At 29.0% G+C, this 24,104-nt stretch overlaps 1 protein-coding gene across 27 annotated transcripts in view; it reads left to right on the top strand.

Moving 5' to 3' along the window:
- Positions 1 to 24,104, top strand: part of PIP5K59B (Phosphatidylinositol 4-phosphate 5-kinase 59B) — a 79,429-nt gene that overhangs the window by 12,592 nt on the left and 42,733 nt on the right. For 6 of the 27 annotated variants that reach the window (XR_012458183.1, XM_074127399.1, XM_074127400.1 and 3 more), the window contains exons 13-21: positions 1,962 to 2,024; positions 2,767 to 2,847; positions 4,333 to 4,365; positions 5,764 to 5,925; positions 9,351 to 9,527; positions 10,617 to 10,740; positions 15,611 to 15,661; positions 18,913 to 19,073; positions 22,113 to 22,201. Coding sequence is in view for 22 of the 27 variants with exons in the window: in XM_074127399.1 (XP_073983500.1) it covers positions 1,962 to 2,024; positions 2,767 to 2,847; positions 4,333 to 4,365; positions 5,764 to 5,925; positions 9,351 to 9,527; positions 10,617 to 10,740; positions 15,611 to 15,661; positions 18,913 to 19,073; positions 22,113 to 22,201 (941 nt within the window). In the remaining 5 variants the exon portion in view is untranslated. The remainder of the gene's footprint in view (positions 1 to 1,961; positions 2,025 to 2,766; positions 2,848 to 4,332; positions 4,366 to 5,763; positions 5,926 to 9,350; positions 9,528 to 10,616; positions 10,741 to 15,610; positions 15,662 to 18,912; positions 19,074 to 22,112; positions 22,202 to 24,104) is intronic. The other 21 variants (XR_012458186.1, XM_074127416.1, XM_074127412.1 and 18 more) reach the window with 14 other exon arrangements.

The raw sequence follows: 24,104 nt of genomic DNA, 5'->3' as shown, positions 1-24,104 counted from the left end.
TGATAAAGGATTTTGTTGTTTATGAATGGCCTTTTAATCCCGTTTATATTTACATTCTTCAAGAAGTCCGTGAATGCAAAATATTATGTTCACATTTTCAAAAAAGATAACTGTAAAAAAATATCATGTTTTAAATACTATAAAAATGGCAACAGCATTGGTGTTTAATCATATCCAGTTTGTTTGTTTTTCTTTATTTTTCTAGCATTATTGTTATTAATATAATTTTATTGTATTTATTTATAAAAGGGTATTTTTTTTTGTAATTTTTCTTATTCCTTAGTTTCGAAATTTCAGTAAATTTAGTTGAAATTTTATGTTTGCACACATCAAAAGGTATTTTTGTAAAATTTGTTAAAACAGGTTCTAGTCACTGAAAATTGATCTTTCAGATTTTACAATCTTTCTTTCATAGCATTTCTTTATTTATTAAGATGTCATGTTCATATAAATGCTCTACTGAGACTTTATTTTTCCAGACATAAATAGTTCATTTCATTATTTTATAATAAAACATTACAAAATGCATCTATAAATTTCCAGATGTCGATACTTTGTCGAATATATGATCCATTCTCTTATTGTTTGACTGTTCCATATTATACCTCACGGAATATATCTTCGAGCTTGTACACTTTGTAACTCCGGCTAAGCCGCTCTATCTTCATTCGGGCTGTATTTCTGTTTGTAAATTTTAAATTTGTTATAGTAAAATTTTGTTTCTATTTGAAAAAGTAGTAAGGTTTCCTTTGTACAAATACATTCAAAGTGGCTTTCATTTTTTTTCTATTTAAAAGAAAATTTATTTACTGTACACAACGAATCGGATTTTGGTTTTTTATATATGATCACCACATTTTAAAAAACAAATGATTATTCCTTTGCTAAAATTAAAAAAAAAAAATTGCTGGTTATTTTAGTATTTCTTTATTTTAAGTTTTTCTTTCTTTTTAAAATTTTCTTGGTTAACTGTGCCAAAATTGATGCAAGATTTTGTTATATCCGTTAGATTTCACTTACTATCTTCGAAATAAAACAGCCTTATCATTAACAGCCTGGAATGGAAGTCTGCGAATCCACCAAGAACATGTCAGTAAGGTGGTGGCCGAATTCGCAAGCTCATTTATAATGTAACCATTTTCCACTAGAATGACGCATATAGATATTTTCCCAGCACCAGTTCAAACAGATTCCAATCTCTCCTATCATTCTTTAGTTTGATGGATAATGACTATTCTTGTAGGTTTAAGCCAAAATGGGAGAGAAGTTATTCAGGGTATAATTTATCTGCTGCCAAGGTCAGGACCCATCTTATATTGCACCTTCCCCACCGTACAGATAAATACTTCTGGTTGTATCAACGCCCAAATATCTTACGAATTCCGGTGACAATCCCCGATATACCATTAGTTGTAGATTTGCGAAAAACTTTATTTCACCAAAATTGCTTTTAAGTGAGCTTCGATATGCATTCACTGCATTTTCCCTGAGAGTCCAATGATGCTTGCCCAATGAATTGATGAGAGGATTTCGTTATTGTTTCCTGTGTAAACTTTGTTTAATTCTGGCTCTTATCTTGCTTTGCTTAAATCAAATTTAAAACTAAATCATTCAAAACATTGACATAGAGTATTTATTCTTCGTATTTTTTAGCTGCATTCATTTCCATTAGCTCATCGGAACCCTATCTTACATGTCTGTTAATATTCTGTAACATTTATACAACAGAATTTAACGATGTCACTCACTCGCTTATGATGCCATTTTAATCAACTTCTGTTGTTGCATAAATACAAGTTTAACTTTCAATTTGACTTTACCAGGAATTTAACGATAACCATTTAGCTTCTTTCCTTCTTAAGAACTTTTAATCTGCTATTTAATCTGTTTAATTTCCTAAAGTTTAGAGCTGTGATTAAAACAAATTTTTTAAAAGAATGTATTTTCTTATTTATTCCAAGTGGACTTGCCAGAAATAAAAGGGAACCATAGAAAATTTAGGACGCTGGTCTCAAGTTATATAGGTAAACATAGTTTCAACAAATGCACGAAGTTCAAATAAAATCTTCATCCTTAAAATTACTTGTTTTGTTTTATCTTTTTTTTTTTTTTTAATAAGATATTAATAATCGTTATCACAACAAATTGTTTTAATAAAATGTTTTGTGGTCATTTTTATTCTTACTTATTTTTTGTTTTGGAATAATTTTTTCTTAGCTTAAAATTTAGCACTAATGCTTAACTAATGTTTTTTAAACATTTGTTTTTTTCTTTAAATAATTTTTATGTGTTTTTACATTTTTTACTTAATAATTGTTTTTCTAATAGAGCAGCCTTAGGGAAAATAAATAAAAAAAAATAAAAAAAATAACCGTTAATTTGTTTATTAATTTCATTTCACCACATTTAGCCTATTGCGGTTTTTAGTTAAACAATATACACGATAACACTGCAGAGGTTTTGTTATTAATATTTTTTGATTTATTTTAAAGTATTTTATTTTTATAGTGGGATTTCTAATTTCTTTTGTATTCTAATGCTTTCAGTGTTGTGTGCATGTTGTGAATTGTACACATCTTTGTTCACAAAGGTAGCCATATTATTATTATTTTTTTTGGCATGGTGGTTCACAACTTTTTATTTTTTTGAACTGGGGTTTCATAATACTCTTAATAAAATTTAAAAACAAAGAAATTAACAAATACTTTTTACTTTATTGACATATGTATATATTACCGAAATGTAAAAGATTTCACTTATTTTCAGCGTTGAAACATTCACCTTCAAAGAGGAAGAGTATTTCAAGGCCTATTAGGACTCAGGATTCAATGGAAGTCGATGGAACTGGTGAGTTATGAAAATATTTTGTATAAATTAGTAATGAAAAATTGAGATGTTTTTAGACAATTTCAATTGGATGAAATTATTTGTTTTATCTTTTTTTTCTGTAGAGCATATGATTTAAATATTGCAGGATTTTTGTTATTTAAGCTTTTTTAAATGTTATTTATGAATAAGTCTGGAGATTAGTAGAGAGTGAAGTCATAATCGAGCTAAAAAGAAGTTCGAACATCTGATATTTCATTACGTATCTTTTGCAAACCAAGCAGTTACATAATATATATTAATAAATCGATAAAGAGCATTTCTACCTTAAATTCATTTAAATCAGTAATCTAGACAAACATTAAAAATAAATTCAGCAGTCAAATTTTTAAATTTTGTGCTTCTCCCCTCCCAGCTTACAGTCCAGACCAGACCCACCTTTGATTACCACTTCTTTCACAAATATGAGTCCCACTTTATTTGGTAAACAATTTACAATTAGGGAGGTAGTGAAAGCAGGATGGTTGGAGTCCTCTTTCGAAGGTAGCTGTTGTCATAGGGTAGAGATTCGTTGATTCGCAGATGAATTGAAATTACAGTAGATAGGTTGACATTACAGTTTAAAGAATATCTGTGTTTTTGAAGTGCAAATTTCGTAACTTTTTTTTAGTGAAGTTTTCTTGGCCCTTCTCGGTTTTATTTAATTTCAATATGTGAACTGCTGCTACATAGTACGTCCATTGTGTTTGAATTTTTCTGTTTAAGAAAATGTATTTCAGTTGCCGTTTCTTGACCATATCCTCACAAAAATATTTTTCTATGCAATTGTTTCTCATATCTGTAAATTATTAGAAGCTAGTTTTAGTGAAAATTTTACGTTGGAAAATAAAAATCTAAGCTAGGGTTGCTAGAAGTTACAAGTATTTTGGTGCCTTAAGCGCACATAATATATCCCCCCTAACAAGGGAATGTCTACAATGTGCGAGTTGCAGGGCCGGTGTGTGCCTAGTTCATTGTAGTGACCAGTAAGTGCGAAGAAATATGTTGGTAGAAGTATTTAAGAGCTTTTCTTTTCGATTTTATCATAGCTCACGGCCTTCATTTTCATGTGATCAATTTGAATTAACTTTTTTTACCATTACACATTTTGATGGGAAACTTTTTAAATTTATCGTACTATTCCGTAACTTGTTACCATACACTTACAACCAAAGAATACAAACTTTTTGGACAATTTTTTTTTTTCTTCGACCTAAGGCAGACATTTTTTGAAGGTGTGATTTTTCACTGTTTCTAAGTAATTTCTTTTATAATATATTTTTGCTAAGTAGATTAATTAAAATTTATACGCATATTGACCAATTTAACATTGAAAATTAAAGAAGTGTTGAGAATTTTTTGAAAATATTATTATAAAAATCAATTGCATGAGTGGCTTTATTTATTCTTTTTGAAAATAAATGAGCTTCTATGTATTAATATTTTTGTATTAATGAAATTGTATAGTGGGCACCTCGGGCAATGGACATAGTAAACCAAGTAAGATGATATTTTTTTTTAATCTATATTTGCTACAGAACTATATTTTAGCAGTTATTACTGTTCTATATTTTATTTATTAATACTTTAAGTAGATAGCATTAATTTAATTTAAATTAAAACTGAATATAGTGTTATACATTTAGTAACAAAAGGTACTGATTATAGTAATTGAAATATTATTCGAGTTTTTTTTTTCAAATTTCAAGTTTTTTTCTCCAAACTTGGAGTATAGGGATTTATTTGATCGCCTTCTCTAAAAAATTGACTTCAGAAACTGAATTAAAGCTTTGGAATAAAGTATTAATTTAATACTAACGCTGTTTAGTTCATTAATTGGGTGAAAAATTGATCAACATAACTTGAGTGTACCTTGATAAAGTCGTTTGAATATTTCTCATAAATTGGATTGTTTATCTCAACCTATGTGTTGCTGGGTCGAATGGCCAAAATGGTCTATGACAATTCGTTGAGAGTTAGATATAGAAATAAAAATGAAACTATTCTGAAACTTGTTATCTTTATTAATAATAAATAATAAATCTTCGGATTTATTAAATATTTAATACTTCCACGAAATCGTTGATCCTTTGTGCGTAATCGCATCATCTTACAATATATTATTGAACTACTTTTCATTTCGTTCTGTTACCGACCTTATTTTTCAAGGACTTTCTCAAGAACTGTATTTCTAAAAACAATATCTTTTGATTTTTGGAAATCTTTTGGATCCCTCGACGCATAAAGGAGGATCTTTTTCAGACATGAAATCAATGTTGTGTTTTTCGCTTTTTCACCTTGTTCTATTACATTTCTCTCACTTCCACCCGGATGCAAATACTTCTAATTAATGTTCTTTTTTTTACCAAGTATAATTGCACGCTTTTGTTTCTATGTTCACATTAAAATTACATTGATGGAAATTGTTAGTCAATGATATTGTTTATCCTATCATTTCACAAGGCCATTTATTATCGTTTACTGGACTCGAATATATTTCAATTTTTAATTTCTTATAATTTATGTTTTGAAGTTAATTCGATGTAGTTTTTTGTGTATTCATTGTTTTATTTTAATTTTAAACTCTTCATTTCTATTTTATGATTTTATAAAATTATGTGATCCTGTGAATGGAAGTGTATCAAAGTATGAATGAATTATCCTATCTTAAGTAATTTTTTTTTTAATTCTTCTTATTATTTAAATAATTTTGAAGAATAAAAAAACGCGAATGTATGTATGTATTACGCGTAAGAATGTATTATATGGTTTTTGAAGAAAGGTAAGTATACAATTACAAATTGAAGGTACATTGAAGTAAACGATAATTGTGAATTTGCGCATTTATCCTTATTTAAAAACAGAAAAACAAAAAAAATCTATCGGTGTAAAACCCAGGTTCTCCAGAGGGAGCTGTATCTCCTCCACCACCGTCTTATCCATCTGTCTTGAAGGACAAGTCAGGTGTCACTGCTGCGGCTGTACCTCCCCAGCCGTCACAAACCAAGGCACCGCCTCCACCCGTACCACCAAGAGGCCTTCCAAGGAAACATAATACAGGTCCTGTTTGACTCCATCTCAGTTACTCACAGTTCCATTCCAATTTGTGCATTGCTTACTTTTTTTATTTCTTAATTTAGTTTGTTTGTTTTGTTTTTTACTGCCTTAACGCCCAAAAACAGCGGATAGTTTTAGCTTAAATATAGTTTTTGTGAGTGTGCGTTTTTAATCTTTTATTTGTATTAACAGAGTGCAATCATGAGTTAGAACACAGATAAAAAAAGTTTTTCTTTTTTATTATAATTTTCTTTATTTTTCAAAAGATGTTGCTAACACCGCTGCATAGGTGCCAAATTAGTTACAAAGCTTCTTTTGCAAAACTACTATAGTTATTCAGAAGGTCTTTTGAATATCAGGCTTGTAAGTTGATTTTTTTTAAAGTAGCAAACAGGAATCTATTTTTTTTTGTACTAACAATTTCAAATTTCAAAAATTTTAATATTTTCTCTTTAACCATTCATCAGACCAGCATTGACGCATTAAGATAGGTTAAAGTTTTTCTTGGATTATTATTTTTTTCTGGATAATGTTTTGCATTTATGTGGATCGCTCCCTTACATAGCACTTCATATACCTTATCAGCCATTTTTGAGGGTATTCTTATTCACTTGTTGAAAGTGGCGAGTTGTAAATCTGTTGCGTACCGTGTGGAGCCACTAAATATTGCGCCTTCGTTCAAAATCTAAGGTAAAAAGCAAAGCAAATGATATCATGATCTGTCATTTGTTCATTAGTTATTTTTTTCCTGCCAGGAAACCTATTTGGTAGTGATTTGTAGAGCCCGAATGAGAAAATAAGGGAGATATCATTATGAAAAGTATCTTCTAGTAAATGACGTAGTACTTAATATTCGTGCTACAAAAAATCAGTTTGAAATATTAAAATAACTTATAATATGACTTCTAACAAACTAATATTAGAATAAATTACATAAGCAGTGCACATTAATTTAGTTATTTCGTAGAGTGGTAGTGAATTTATCTCCATTGTGAGCATTTGTTTGTAGCACTATTTACACGAAAATGAATTTTTAATTGTATTTGCTATTAAAAAAGAGAAAAGAAAAAAAGGAGAGAAACTTGGTACATTTGAAATTTAGCGCATGATAAATTTAGCAACGCAAAATTTTGTTATATATATTTGCACATAAATAGCATTCATTTTTATATTAGCGAATAAGGTGCACTTAATTTGTTAAGGAGCGATGCGTTCAATTTTTGTTTTGTTTTGATTTTTCCTAGATTATTATTTGTTTTTTTTTATTGTTTGTTTGTTTTTTAGTTTTCTCGCAAATGATTTAACATTACAAGGAATGTTAAGACATTTGCAATGAAATGTTTTAGTCAGAAAGTATGATTTCAGAAGGTGCAGTACACTAAAATCATGTAATTGTTTCAAGTTCCAGTTAATTTGTTTAATTAACTCATTTCTCAATTATAACAATAATAATTATAACTATTACAGTTTTTATTGACAAATAGTAACAATTTCTATTTCATAAGCATTAACAGAAATGAGCGATATTTGGATTTTTTCTTTATTTTTCTTATTTGATAATTTTCTGTCTTTTAATTGGTCAAGGCAGAATTTCTGTACACAAAAAGCTGTCCTTTCAGCACTTCTACAAATCTCCCAATCTTACCATCTTCTAATCTATTAATAACATATAAGCATGTTATTATTATTGTCATAGTAAAAAAAAAAGTATTTAAACGGGAATTTATTCATTAGAAACTAATTTCCAACATTCATTCTTCAGATTTTGTGTCAGTAAAATTATAAGATGTTATTTGTATTTCATATGATATAGTAACAATTTTTTCGTTGTAATTTTTATTTAATTATTCTTAAGTGATAAGTGTATTTTTAATCCTGAAATCCTTTTGTTTGTTTGTTTGGTTCCATTGACATTTTTCGTTGATTTATAGCTGTTATTGAAATATTTAAATATGTTACGTTATACATCTCCTCACCAGTTATTTAGCTTTAGGTAAAAAGAATCATGAAAGGCAAAAAACTTGATTTTAAAAGTAATGGATGCTCCTATGTATATGTTTATTTAATTTATGTTACATTTGGATGATACCATATTAATAATGTTTGTCTTAACACAATTACTTTTATCTTAATTTTATTATTTTGTATTAAGTGGTACATTTTATGAAGATACTCTATTTAGTGGCACTTTGATTTTTTACAGTTTTGTGCGATTGTGAATTATTTGAAGCAAATACGGCGCGTCGGCATAGTAACGGCTTTTCTATTTTATTTCCATTTTTTGTCTTTTCAGTTTTAAAAGCTGCAAATCTTTTAATAATTTTGGAAGTTTTTTGTTCCCAAAGTGAGCCCTGACGAATATGAAATCAGATGAATGCTGAAAAGTAAACTTACTAGAGGTTGTATTGTCTTATTGTTCTAATTGTTTGAAATGATTTTTCAGTCACATTTTTAGTTTCACCTAATATATTAAAAGGAATTATCGCGATTGTGCCAAATTTACAAATTACAAATGTTCTTTTTGACTCTATGATTTGAATAGTCCAACATGATAGTCAAACGGTTAGAGGCGAAGCCCACAAAGCTAAGTTGTATCTACAACAGACACAACATACCATTCAAGATATATCGAACCTGGGTTCGATTCCCAATCTTGGCCTTAAAGTTTATCTAATGGATAGTATAAGAACTTTTTAGTAAAACTCATTTGCTATTCGCCTCTGTCCGCGACACCTAATTTGGTTGATAGACAGCCCACTTAAAATTACTTAACTTAATTGATTGAAAAGTCGTGGCTTTTGTCTTAAATTTTGTTTTTCTTTAAATTCCTTTAATATACAGTTTTTCCTTAGACGAAACAGTAGGTTCTAATAAACCTCACGTAATGGGATCTTTAGAGAGCATGTAGGGTTTCCTATTTTCTGAAACATTTTGTGCTTTTCTAAGATAATCAGTTATTATCTCCTCCAAAAATCAATAATATGGAGCCACTCGTCGCTTTAATGTCTCTAACTCTCCAATAAATTGAGGCAGGCGTCCCATCACTGTTACGATACTATTCATAACAAATTTGCAAATAAACCTGTACATGGCAATGCAAACTACTGTAGTAGAATAAAAATCTGAGCCTTGTTTATTCCATCTCTGTTTAAACTTACTTCTCGAAATATTATAAAGTAATAACTTGATGAATATGTGATTTTAAAGTCACTTTTTGTTTTTGCAGTTTTTAAGCTGCGATTGCAAATCAATGTAATTTAAAAAATTTAAGTACTCTGGCTTTATATTTTGTTTTTATGATTTCTTAATATTTACAATTTTTGTAATGCCGCATATTCTTCATGTCTTTCATTTTCTTTCTAATCATGATGTTTTCTTCGATTTTACTTTTTCTCCTAACATGTTCTATTACTGATATGAATTTACAGATTCTGAAAGTGAATTGGCGAAGTTGGGTCCAAAATCAATAGGTAGCATCACCACCCCGACGAGTCCCCATAGGCCTGAGTCTAAGAGTTGCACTTCTGTACATTCAACTCATCTTAGAGTTAACGTCCAGAAAACTAGATCTTGTTCACAGCCTGTTCACAGAACTGAAAATAAAAGTAAAAGAAAAAAATAAAAAATTAAAAAGTATTAATCTCCCCGTATTTTATTTTTGTTTAATACATTTTTTATTATTCTCTAAATGTGGTTCGTTTTTATTTTATTAGAGGGTTTGCTGCTCAAAAGACTGCATTTCTAGATATTTATTTATTTTGATACAAAGATAGCTTGATTTAATTGAGTGATATCGTACGCATTTATTATTTATTTAAAATACATTTTCTACGAATATTTCTAATACTTTTGCATGGTTATTTTACGTATTTTAAATGTCCCTAATGTATAAACGATAAGTATTTTTTGTAGAACGTTCATTGTATTTAATACAATTAGTTTTTAAAATTAGCCATTCTAACAAACTAATGTTAGTTTAAATTTAATTTGTTGAACAAAATTTTAACATATTGTGGACGTAAGTTTTTGACAGCATAATGGTTGCAACAAGAGAAAAATATTACTTCTTAGTCTTGTTTTGGTGTAAGTTTATAGAAAGCTGTTTAAAAAGCTGTTGGTTCAGTTATTTGTATGTGTTCCCTGTAAGAGATTTGAAAACAAATATGTGTTGTTTGCTGTTTTTGACTTGTAAATTGTTTCGAAATTGTATTGTTATAATTAGCAGAATTGAAGTTATTACATATGTATGTACGAGTATGTGTGATTGACTGTAACTAGTTATCACAACTTTGTGATACAAAAAAGTATGTACATTTTTGATTAAGGAGTTTATATAAAAAAAGAGAAAAGCTTTTGCTTTTAACCAAATAGTAATTATTGATATGTTTGGTTTTATACGTCGTAGCAGGCATCCTTGTTGTATACTTGTGATGATGGAAAGTCCTAAACCATTCAGGGATACAATAAACTTGCCTGATTCGACGTATAAAAACAAAGGTATTCTTCAGCACGGCGGATATAACCACATTTTCAATAATTATTGATGTTTAGTTTCAGATATTCTTAAGTTGCCGTAAGTTTTTTCTAGATGTATAGTTAATTAAATGGGACATGTGTTTTTAAATTTAACAATGAAATTAAATTAAATTTTAAACGTCGCTTTATCTACAATATATTGTTTAAAATATGTGCAGGAATGCTGGGATTTCCTTGTAGTTCAACTCCTCCCCCAACATTTGAAGATGCAATCAGGTCTGATTCTCACATAGACAGCACTTCACCACTTAGACATCGTCCGACGTCCAGACGTAGCACTAGGTATGTATTCATATTTTTTTGCCGTTAGCTTTTATTAAATTTAATTTGTTATTATATATTGAGAATTGGTAAGTTATTTAAAAGCTTTCCCTTCTTGTTTGACCACATAATTTCTATAGTTTTTAAATATTTTATAGAGCTTGTATCTACTTTGCTTTATTATTCAAATTTTTATGATTAACATATTAATACAGATAATTTACGATAAGAATAACTCTGAAATCCCTACTAATCTATAGATTGCTTGAACATATTGGCTTCTTTTTAAGAAAGAATCAAGGTTGTTACAATAATTTACTACCTCTGTGAAAAAGAAAACGAATGTAGGAAATTAAATATTTAAAGTCGTGCATCAAGCTTTTCAAAACAATAATTCTTTATCTGTTGTTTTTAGTGACAAAAAACTTTCATTCAATCTAGAAAACATTGTTACGTACATAAAATATACAACTGTTACTTCTTTTCGTTATGCTTTTGGCTTGCTTAATGGGTTCCTAATATATCTTCCAAATGAAGTTTCATTTGATTACATCATACTGTTCAACAAGTATTTGTCAACCTCGTGGTTGATCTCAGGATCTGGTGTTGTTTGAATCTCGCAGCGATGAATTAAATTTTCTCGATCCAGCCATGATCGTAATCCAAGAAGGAGGCACAAAATTAGTCTGGCTTTGCCCAGTAGAATTACACGACGCTTTGGTTATATGCGATTTACTTATTATACTTCGATTTTTAATATATATTTTCTGACATATTTTTATTTTCATTCGTTCTTATCTCTCTTGAATGTGGAATTTCAGAGTATTACTCTGAGCGAAAGCAAAAAACATTTTAAGGTCTGCTCGAGATAAGCTGATGCCATCACTCTAGGAAATGCTTACTCTAGTCTCCAGTAATAATCCTGGAGCATTTGTCATCATTACATTTGGACTTAATCGTGCTGTAATTAAAATCTTCTTCTATTTTTACGTTATACCGTTGCTGAATTTTAAAAGCTCTTAGAAGTGAGGTATAAAATTGCTTTAACACGCAGATTCAATTATACCCAAGAGACCATACCCGATTCCCCGAACAAAAATGTTCACATTTCCTCCAATTATATGATATGCAAGTTGTATGCTTGGTCGGTCAATAGCTTACTATTTATCAGAATTCTTAACTACGAATGGCTACATCAATGCATCTGCTAAGGAAATGTTGCTCAAAACCTAAATTCCAAGAATTAATTGCTGAGCGTTTTTTTTCAATTTCCCGTCTGCTCTGGCTGCTAAATCTAAGTGATTATTGGACTGACATGGAGATGAAATAACAAGTTTCTGGTCCCAGACCTAATTAAAGCTGCTCTTACGCTATTACGTTTTGGTTCAGCGGTATTAATTTAACAAGAAGTGAGTTGTCCAAAAGAAAAAGAACCACCGAATTAAGAGGTGCAAATATATTAGTTGTTTGTTTTCAAAAAAACGTTTTAATTTACACCTATAAAATTGATCGTTCCATACATATTATTTTATTTAAAATTGATTACTGCAGGGTAAGTCATTCAGCGAGTAAAAATATGCAGATTTAAACTTGCAGCACTGTGTTACACAGAAGAGTGAGAGAGAGGAAGGAACAGAAAGTTTTCTAAAGCTATTTTTCCAAATGAAAACTGATATGTCCGTTGAAAATTCCGTTTCTTAAATTCGATGCAATTTTAATACTTCTCATAGGTATAGTTAGGAGATAGTAATTGTTTGTTTTCACAGCAAAAAGTCTAATGTGATCTGGGGCCCACAGATTTAGTTTGGATTTATTATTATTTTTGTTTGTTTTCTTAACAAGGTTGCCTTCACATAAATGATAATTACATTACTACTCCAAAATTATTAACACTTATTAACTCTTCAGTTCATTGTATCCTTGAATGTATTAAATGAAGTAGTTCTTTTGCTGAAAATAATAAAACATCTTATTTTATTTACACTGGGAGAATTTTGATCATTAAAAAAAAGAACTATAATTTTTATTCAATCTCATTCCTGATTCATAGCTTTCTTTGTTGCTGTTTAATTTGTATTTATACTTTTTTGTTTTGTTTAGAAAGATTGTTTTTCTTTGTGTAAACTTTAATTATTTTGAGTGGATTATTTTTGCATGAAATAATATTAAGCTGCAGTTTATTATTGTTTTCAACAGAGTTTTCATCCTTAAAAGAATGCTAGTCAAATGACAAATATATTTTTGTCTTATTATTATTTATTGTATTTAGAATTTTTGTTTTTATCAAATAGCCACACTATTGGTTGAATAAGTGTTCACCAAGTATTTTTAAGGCCATATGATTATTAAGATTATTAAGCTTTATTAATGGACTTAGTGTTTTCGATTGATTAATGGGTACAAATTGTTATTTTTAATTTCTGTTCATGTATTATATGCAAGTAGAACCCAATTAACATATCCCAGCAGCCCCGTTAAGGGCCAAGCCTTCTAATTATACTTTGAGGGGCGTTGGTCACGTTCCTTTCCTCATAAATAAGCCTTTTCTCATAAATAAGCTCATGAAATTGATTCATGTTGAAACTTTGCCAATGTTTATATGATTATAACCCATTTTTGCAAAGGAAGCCGTATTGCGCGTACCATTTGCGTACGCGCGAAGTCAAATTGATTCACGTTCTAGTTACAAGTCAGGATAGGTCCGCAGGATAATATCGCTGATTTCTATTCGTTGTAGCCCACTTTTTTTTTCTTTTTTTTTGTCCCGATCGGTTTCGGAATTTCATCCTTCGTCAAAGGTTAATTATCCGTTTTGAGGTAGAAAAATTGTCTTCAACTATATTTCCGATTCATACCAAACGAGTCAGAAAAGTAGTAAAGCGCATATTTCGTCTCTGTTTCCTCTCTCTTAACATAATATTCTTAAGGTATGTTGATCTTAGCAATGATGACTTTGGCTTAGCTGCATTATTATCATAATTAATTTTGAATGCGTTTTATTTAAAAAACATTGTCTAGACTATTTGTCCAATTGCTTAATATTTAACGTAGATAGAACTTATTTTTTATTACTTAATAGAATTTTCTAAGGTTGTTAATTATTACTTTATTTTGGCATATTTATGCATATTTATTTCTTTAAGTGGAAACATTTTTAAAGTAGAATTGAATATTTTGTGATTAATAACAGTGATATACTCGATAGTGCAAATAACATAAACATTTTCCATATAATTATGTTCCATTTGCATCTTTCACTCAATATATTTATTTTAGTAATTAATTTCAGATTACTTTTTTACTAAACTTACTCAATTTCTAAATCGTGGAATCGATAGAGAAGGGGATACTTGCTTAATGTTATTTTTTAAAGAAATAAGTATTGAAAAAAAAAAATATTGAAATGTTAAGTATTTATTAAAATAAGTAAATAATTTAAAATGAATATGTTTAAACTTAATCAAGAACTTGAATTTCCTGAAAGGTTTGCCAATAAGTATATACAGTGAAAGAATAAAAATTTATCTTTTCTTTCTAGTTTTCTTTATCTGGAAAATCAAAATTCTTGAGAATTTTTAGTAGTTACTAAAGCATTGGAATGCAAGTTAGTAAATTTATGTAAAAATGTTACTGTTTGCCCGATTTAAAATGCCTTTTATACTTGCGTATTAGGCGTAACATTTAGGCAACAATGAATATACAAGAAAGAGCGTTTGCTTTGTGGGCATGCTATTAGTTTCCCGTATGAAAAAAAGTACAGTTACTTTTATTGCATAAATAATCAGCCATTCCTTTATCTGCTGTTAATAATGAATATTTAGACCTATATCTAAATTGGTTGTCCAAAACCACATGCTGGCGCGTAAGTCAATGTTAAATGATTCATCAGCTTGAGGAACAAAGATTCTACCGGTTCCCTCGGAAAGAGCTGAATCTATTGATAGACGTAACAATTTTTTCCGGCAAATCCTACATTTTTTTTTTTGTCCTAATTGAACCTGCGTAGCCTGTTGAATTGAGGTCTGTAAAATCATCCCTCGGAAAAATCCGAGTGATTTTCATCTCATCATTCAAATATGTAACGTCACCAAGGTGCTGATACATCATTTTTTATGGAAACATCTTTGTGATCTTTAAGAGATTTCAAAAATGATCAAATTAAATTTAGAAACAGATCAAACCTGGCTTCTTCCATTTCTAACTACCATTTCTTCTGTGCTAATGTGTTTTATTTTAAAAAAATAAACGAATACAGAGGGATCTGAAAATAGGAATTTTTATGAATTTTATTCGGCTCCTAGTACTGAAGGGATATCCATGTTTTTAGACAATATGTCCTTCATTTCAATCAGTAAGCTTAATACAAACAATTTTTTGAGCATTATTTGATAAAACTCAGATTATTTACGCCCTTATATTTCATTCAGTGGAGGACCTGAAATGGAATATGTGTCTGTACCATGATTTTTAAAACAGGCCAGTATAAATTAATAAGGAAGTATTATTATACAAATTTTTAATAAAAAATGACTTGAACACAGAAAACTAAGGCTATTTCATCACGTTATTTAAAATGAAAATTTAATTCCATAAGCCATATATAAGTACAATCAATACTTTTCTTTATTTTTTATCTCTTTATTTATTTATTAATTTTTTTAATTCTAGAAGTTAGTTTCTGAACTTTGACCCTAAAATTTCCTCCCCCTAAACTCAATCAAAATAGATTGCTTCTTTTTATTTTTATTTTACTTACTTTGATTATATGTTACTTTCTAAATAAGTTATATTTCTTATTTTTTACCCTCAGTCTCCTACTAGTTATGTTGTTTTTTTAATTTTAATTTTTGTTTTTTCTTGTAATCTTTATTTTATTTTATGGGGACTCTAGTGAGATGGTGGCTACAAAACAAGTTGTTACTTTCCACGAAGAACATGTGAGGTAAGCTATCACTACATTCAGAATTAGATGCTAGTACTTGATTTATTTTAATTTTTTATTTTTATTTTATTTTTTTTTTAATTTTTTTATTGACATATACACTAAAAATAGAATCATTGATGAATCTCTTCTCTCTTCCTCCTCTTTTAACTTGAAAAATCATTGCATTTTTTTGAGTGTTACCTTTTTGGTTATTTACTTCATTGATCTGTTTCTAAAGTCACATAGTATGCCTTCCTGAACTTATTTACTATTTAAACATAGTTTTTTATTTTTCAAGAATAATTTTGATTTATATTATCAAAGTAGTAAAAAATGTGTTTTTTTATTATTTTTGTTTTGTGTATTTAACCAGTTTAAATTAAATATATTTTTTTTATTCTCTTCAAGAGAAGTCATTTTAATAACGTTTCTCTTCTTTATTCAAGTAATTCTCTTTGAACTAGTCTATGAAATATTCCTACAAGTGCTTTTCGGATGATCAGATTAGTGCAAAAATGAAATTCTGAGAAATAAAAGTTTTTGGAATTATAATTTACGATTGCCCTAAAGGTTTTTTGTTTTTGCTTTGGCTTCTAATATTGGAAGATTCCCGGCTATAGACAAGGCCCAGCCAGGAACGAGTTAGATTGAGCCATAACCCCCAATGGTTCTACAAATCTATAAAACAAATAAAAGTATGATGCCTGCAAAATATTACTAACTGAACTAGTGTAAGAGTGGCTTTATTCAGAAATTGATCTTGTCACCATTAGTCCTAACCATGCACATCTTCTTAGGGTTAGGCAAGTTCTAGAGCCCCTCTACCCCTCATTATCTGAAGGAAGTTGTGGAAGTACAATTGTTACCACCATGTGTTGGGATAGCAGATATGATATTCACTGGGAATGGATGATTGCCAGAGTTTGGCAAGTTTCCATTGGGTTGTGAGACGCTGAATTAAGGAAATTTCAATGACAACACTAACGATGAAGAACCTGTTAACAACAGTAACTATACTATCTAATTGGTGTTTATTTAGGAAAATAGAGCATTTTGGTTACTTTTGCAAATGAATGTTAACAGTTGAAGATTTAAAGAAGTTGTAATAACGTTCTTTTTAAGTACCCACTTTCTTAAGCGCCTGAATGACAATACGGAAGGGCGTGAAGATGCTTTTTTCGAAAATGATAGAAGAAATCTGTGACAATTCTTTTACTGTTATTCTTAAACATAAATACGTTAATTTGTAAATTTTATAATGTTGGTGGCAACTAAGCAGATAGCTTTTATTGCAGTCTTTTTTCAATCTGTTATTTGTAATGAAAGGTTAACTAATACTTTATTTAATGTAATTTTTTTTTTCTTTGCACTAATCTGATGTGTGTTTAATAAGTGACATTTATTTGGAAAAAGTGGTGATCTATTTTTTTTTTGCAGATTTGAAGTTCTTATTTTTGAAGTTTTATCTGTTATACTAAACATTATTTTAAATAATTTGAAAATAATAAAAAGGTACACGGAGAAAAACAGCAAATAGTGAGCAGTAAGAGAAGAGGTTTTTAAGAGAGAACCTTTTATAAAACCACCAAACTTCTTGAATGTTATTCAAATTTGATTTATTTTGATAATTTTATTCATTAATATTATTGTTTGTTTTTATTATTATATTCTCAGAACACTCAGTATTTTGAGAGTTATTCCTCTTACATATGGCTTTTGCAAGCAGTATTTCTAGAGTTGGGGGCTTTTTTTTTTACCAAATTGCAATAGTATGAGCTTAAAATACTCTTGCGTTACTTATCAATATTTATAAGTTAACTTTGACTACTTTCTATGTATTACAATCCGTTTGATTAACATTTCCTAATGGCGATCTATTGTTATTTTTGGCTGTTTATGGTATACTCTCTCTCTCTCTCTCTTCATTTTTTAAAATAACCAAACTCCTTTTTAAATTGATTTTTGTTCATGTTTTTATTTCTATCGTAAAATGCGAATTATTACTGTTATTGTTTTGTAACAAGAGGCGGAAATCATTTCTAAAATTTTATTTATCATTGTCGGTCGCCTTTTTAGTTTTTATATGAAAACTGCAACGGATAGTTTTATAATTTCTAAAAACTATGTTGATATCTTTCTTAATAATTAATTTCGCCGAATAAGTTGTTTTTATATTTTAAAATGATAAAACGATTTTTTAAAAAAAATCAATTCTAGTTATTGATAATCGTTTCGCTATTTCATCATTGTTCAGTTATGAACCTTGGATACTTGGATAAGTAATTTGACTACATTTACAAATAACATATGCATACTTGCTTTTATCAATATCAGCGCTTGTTATTAGAGTTGTTTCTAAACAAAAAAATATATACATAACTCTCACTTAAAATTTGTGGGACACAATGTTAAGATTCCTCGATGCCGACAATTTACCTTTGAAAAGGATCTGAACTGTCCAAGCTCTGCTAAACTTACAAAACTCTCTGTTGTAGAAATGTTTCTTTAGTCTTATTTTGTATATAAAGCCCAAAAGTGGGTCCTAACCATCTCAAGTAACAGTTGTAAATGTTGTGAAAACTTGTAATTTAAAAAAATAAAAGCGAGGAAGCAGTTTTAAAGTTGCTTTAACCCACAGCTTGAGGATCCTCTGCTTTCAAATTTTTGTGATTTTTTAAAGAATTGTAATAGTCTGCCATTTTTTGTCCAAGTGTCCGTTTTTTGTGGTTACCCTCAAAGGTTTTTTTGGTATTACATTCATTATTTAACCCTACAAATAGAGTCTTCCAAAATCATATTATTCACTAGATGTCACTGAAAAATGGGTGTATATCTTTACAATAACCTTGATTCGGCGGCAAAAGGAAGCTAATTAAATTAAGTAAAAGATGAATTATTGGTCCTGCACTGTGGACCCAACCTATTGTTACTATGCGGTGAAAAAATCTCTTATTATTTATTAAAAATAAGTAATAATATGAAAAATGCATAAGTAATATAAAATATGAAACTTCAGTTCAAATGAATAAGTTACCTTAAAGTATTTGCATTCAAGTTACCTTTTAGTAATCAAAATTATCACCACATTTTCCAAAAAAAAAATTATATTTTATATGTCACTTGTCCAGTTTAATAAATTTTATATGTATACATTTGTCTAACAAGGTCAGTGTGTGTGGTTATATTCATCTTACCTTCCACCCTAAAAAAATTAAACTTAGTAACGTAGACACTTTAGTTGTGATTGTGTGGACGCGGTGTGTTATCAGTGTGTCAGAAGTGAGACTAGAATGTCGGTCAGACAAGTCTACGCTGAGCGTTGAGAGTGGAGGATCCACTTCAGTTGGTGGCCGGCACTTTGACGGATCTACACCCACTTGGACAGAAGGCACTCCTTCCTTCACGGAGAGCAGTAGCAGCGGTGATATGGGTAGGTTTTTGTTTTGTTTTGTTTTGTCTTTTTTCTTTTAATTATATGTTTGTTCATTTTCTTTTAAAAGTTACCTTCGAATACCTTTAAAGTATTTTCTATACATACAGATTTCCACTATGTTAAAGATTGGTATGGTTTACTTTAATTTCATGCATTTAAAATTTATTTTCCTTCATAGGTGTTTAACATGCTTGTAACCTAATTTTGTTTTGTTTTTTAAAGATTTTGATGCATTCTTTTAGTTTCAAATAAGCGAATAATGGCCATTTTTCAAATTGAAAATATCAATGATTTTTAATATTTATCCTTACATCTCGAAAATGATATCTTTTTCGTTCAAACGTCGTGCTGCCGTGCCTTCGGGTACCAGCTTTGTTCAACTATCTCTTTCCAGGAGGTTGCCAATTGATTGGGGCCCCTCTTCCTGGATAAGAATGGTTTTAGAGCATCCTCTCTGTCCAGTGATTTCGATCTTGGATAGTACTCCTTGAAAATCCTTGATAGTCGCCAGTTGTACGTATGTTATATTATTGGGCCTTATCATAGATGGGCTTTTTTCTTGTATACCTCCTCCTGAAGCAATCAGGGTCTTTGAGCTTGTGGAGGCATCTCGGAAGAAACGATCAAAGACGAGCATGATTGGATTTGATTCCCAAGGCCTCGGGCTTCACAACTAATTTTTTGATCGAATCCGCCCAGTTCGTTAATCAAGGACTTTTTCAATTTCACATGTGAAATGTGAGTGAGTTCACATAGAGTGTAGCGTTATTTTAGCATCTGTAATTGTTGTTTTTTTCTAAAGGGACTTAAAATTACTTATATATCAAAAAGAGATCGGTTTATTTTTTGAAACCGATTATTTGAAATTGGCATAGTATGAGAATTAATACTTATTACTTAATATGAGAATTGCTTAGTACTGTGTTTGTAAACATCAGACTAAAGGGTTTTAAAAACCAAGAGCCTTCTATGTTAGAAAACGATCATTTTTGTTTTAAATACTCCCGTTAGTATAATGTTAATTATTTACTTTTTAAAGAAATAATTTCCAATAAAAATGTATTTGAAGTTATTCTCCTTTAATTAGTTACTACTCGTATTAATGACAAAAGAAGCTAAACCTTCAAAATTAAAAAAATATAAGAGGAAATATCGTCAAGAAAATAGAATATACGTAACTATATAAAACACTTTTCAATGACAAAGGAAAACTATTTATACAACTTTCTTAATTAATGTTTCTGATTTTAGAAGCAATTACAAGTATTGAGGTAATTCAATTCAGACAGAACTTTAAAATTAACTCGCATACGTGGGAGAATTAATTGAAAGTAATTTGGTTATTATTCTCGCCTATAATCAGAAAGCATTTGTCTTAGAATTTCAGCTTGGTTTATGCAGATATTTTTTCCCCTTATTGTTCGTATAGATTACAAATACTGTAGATATAATATCAACTAGAAGGTGCATAATACTATTTAATTTTGACTCTTGTATATAGTGAATGGAATCCTGCTACTATTTTCAAGTTTTGAAAATGCTGCTTACATTTTTATTAAGTTCCCATTTTTATTAGCATGGCTCAAGTAATTCATTTTTATATAATTGTAAAAAAACTTGCAACTATTAAAATAACAAAATTTGTGTGGTAAGTTTTTTAGGTAATTATTTGAGTGAGAAGCTTGAGATTTATTGAAAAGAAAATTAAGATTAAAAGAATTCCAATCCAGTTTTTAAGAACGTCTATTCTTTAAAGAAGTTAGGAATGATTTTTTTCTGATTTTTATTCACATCTAGTAGGAAATTATTTTTGGTTTAGTAGGTCTTGATTAAATGCATTTTTAGTTTATCACGGAAATTTATATATTTACTTTGCTAAAAATAATTTGAAAAGAGTGAATAATAAAAGTGTTGCATTTTTCTCCATTAATTCACGGACGTGGAAATATTGAAGTTGATTAATAATAATAAAAGAGGACTTTAAGGCCTTCAGTAATCGGAATTCAAGCAGTTAGATGGTTCATAATTTTTACTCGGCCATCAGAGAAGATGTAAAGATGTTGTTCAGCATAGATGTTAGCCATATAAAATTTTCATATCCAGATTTTTAATAAAGAAACGGTAAATAAATCAAAAAGGCAAACTAATAATAACTTGTTATACAAATAGTAACTCCCCAATTCATTTCACAATTGGGTACCGATTGAAATAAAATGGTATTGTTCTTTTTGTAAGTTATACAGTATTGATAAAAATATTTAAAATTCAAAGTCACAGGCAGCAATATTTTGCAGAAAATTGGAGTAATAATAATTATTGGTTCATTTACTTGATCTCTGATCACTGTGGTAAATTTCCTTTTGTCTTGAGTTTTGTTAAACATAATGACTTTTAAAGGAAAACTTGGATTCGATTATAATCGAAGAATTTTACTGCAAGAAGTCAGTTGCTTACATTAAAGAACTTTTCTTGAAGATTTGGATTCATGTAAAGTAGGGTTATGTAGACACGCTCCCTTTTGTAAGAATTAAAACATCAACACAACAATAGTTGTATTATGGTTATGATTATATATTATTTTAAAACGCTGGTGTTGATTACAAAGAACCTCTCTTTGCTATCACTCTAGTACTGTTTGTTCCAAGGTAGTTGAAAAGGTCATTTGAGAATTGGAAACGTAATTCCTTGTTTTTCTAGGGTTAAACTGTGTCGAATACTAGCCTCAAATTGTCTTGCTAAAAACTATTGTAGATCTATGAACCTCAGAAAACTACGTACAATAGGAATAAGAAGCTTTCTGAATTAATACATTCTCAGGTTTAGAATGATTTAAAATAATAGTTTTTCTATAAGAAAATACAAAATTAATTCAGCTTTTATGAAGAATGTGCTCTCCTTACACTTTTCCAATTTTATTATTATTATTATTTTTTATTAAATGATTTTTATGATGATAATAGTAGATCCTCCATTTTGTGAAGAGATTTTCGTTTTCATAATTTAACTAATTTATTTTCTTTTGTTCCAAACTTTTAGGATTTCCAATGACGCCAGTAAAAGGCATGGCGTTTGAAAAAGATGCAAATATTAAAGCAATATCGGAAGATGGATCACTTTCTGAAGTGGTAAGTTTTCATCAATATATCTGCATGAGAATTTTTTTTTTTACCTTATTGTTTTCATCAATATGCGTATTATTTTATATATTAACAATTAATATTTTGAAAATTTACCCATTTTATTTAATAATAACATGGTAGCGATAATTGAGTTTGAGGGATTAAAATCATTGTATATTTTATTTTAGTTAAACAACAAAGTTGTATTCATAATTTTTTTAGAATTGATTTTATAAAAAAGTAGTACATAGTACCTATATATTAAATTATGATGTAAACGTTTTTTCAGTTGTTTGGTTTGTATAAATTATAACTATCATGTTATTTACTGCATGTTGTTACCAATCAATTAATACATAAATAAGATATGTAAATGCTAACAACTGAAAACTTTCCTTTAAAAAAGGTATAAATACAAAATAAAACTGTATTGTAGTGTAATAAGTTTCATTAATAAAAATTATATTTTTATTCTTTAAAAGAAATAACAGTTGAAAAATCCAGAAGTCTTACGTTATTTTAAAAGATGTATCATTGTATTTTTCTTCTAAATGGAATATAGGTTCTAAACACAGGGGAATGTTTTTAGAGCACATTCCCTAATCCATTTTGCTTCTTCTAATTAGGTGTAAAGAAAAATACACTTATAATTCGTCAATTAATTTACTATACATATACTACTTCATTTGTGTTAAATACCGAGAGAAATAGATATTCATTCATTATCACAATAAATTTTAAATTACATTTGTTAACTAAAAATAGTATAAGTTATCATACGATATTTATTGAATGATTTACATTTAATGCCTTTTTTTTATGGTTGCAAAAATATTTTTGCTGCTTGTTGCTGCTTTATTTGAAACAATTGATTTCATTTTTTATTTTATGATTTCTAAACTAAAAATTAACCTTCTATAAAACATTTGAAATTAGTAAACTCATGCCAAGCTTTCTGTGTTGCCACATACTTGAGCTTAATATTAATTTGAATACATATGAAAGAAATCTCATTTAAGTTTTTTTTTAATTTGAATCGTTCAATTCGGATAGGATATCTTTTTAAAAATTTCATTGATGTAACTTATTTTGAATTCATTTGGTGAACACATATTAGAGTTTGTTCCAACAAAATCTTGAACTGGTTTATATTTGTAGGAGCTGCGCGATGGGAGATTCTTACAGATTTTAAACAGAATTCCAATCGTTATAACGAAACCCCAACTAATTTCAAACTGGTTTATGATCGATCAGAATAGTTACTTTATTAAGTCTGGACACGCTTCTAAATAGTTAATAAAATATTTGAAGTGAACGTGTGGTCCGTTTATTTCATTATAATTTAAATATGTATTCATACTCTTCACATCGTACTGACATGTGCTTTAAATATTTAGAGAAGTCATGTTTTTTTATTTTCTTTTAGGCTCATGTTTCTCATGACTTTTACTGTTGTAATGAAGTTAGTTTTCATTTTATCACAATGTAGCAAGTGATTTTGATTTCAATTTACGTTTTAGCGGTCTTCAGACTTAGACAGACACTCAAATCAATCTATTGACAATCTCTAGCTTGAGTCTATACCGAATAAAGTGAAGTGAAATTAAGCTTTTTTGTTAGTATCTTCATTTGCTTGTTCTATATCCGAAGATTGCAGTATTGGTCTGCCAGATTTTAGGAAACCAAAAATCGTTTTGATTCTAATTTTTTAAAAATAATTGTAAAAGATTCATGGTGTTTTCATTTATATATCGTTGCGTAGACTCCACTAGATGTTTTGAAAGAAACCTTTTACACTGAAAAAGTAAAATAAAAAGCCACGACGTAGGAGACTAGGTCCTTATTTGTTTTCTGTAGTAGTGTATTAACGTTTTTTAGTTTGAATGACCTGGCTATTTAGTACAGATGT

The sequence above is a fragment of the Rhodnius prolixus genome, unplaced genomic scaffold (assembly GCF_049639745.1).
Source record: "Rhodnius prolixus isolate KJV_2025 unplaced genomic scaffold, Rpr scaffold_3, whole genome shotgun sequence".
Taxonomy (NCBI): domain Eukaryota; kingdom Metazoa; phylum Arthropoda; class Insecta; order Hemiptera; family Reduviidae; genus Rhodnius; species Rhodnius prolixus.
The sequence above is the reverse complement of the archived record's forward strand: the minus strand, read 5'-3'. Positions and strand labels throughout refer to the sequence as shown.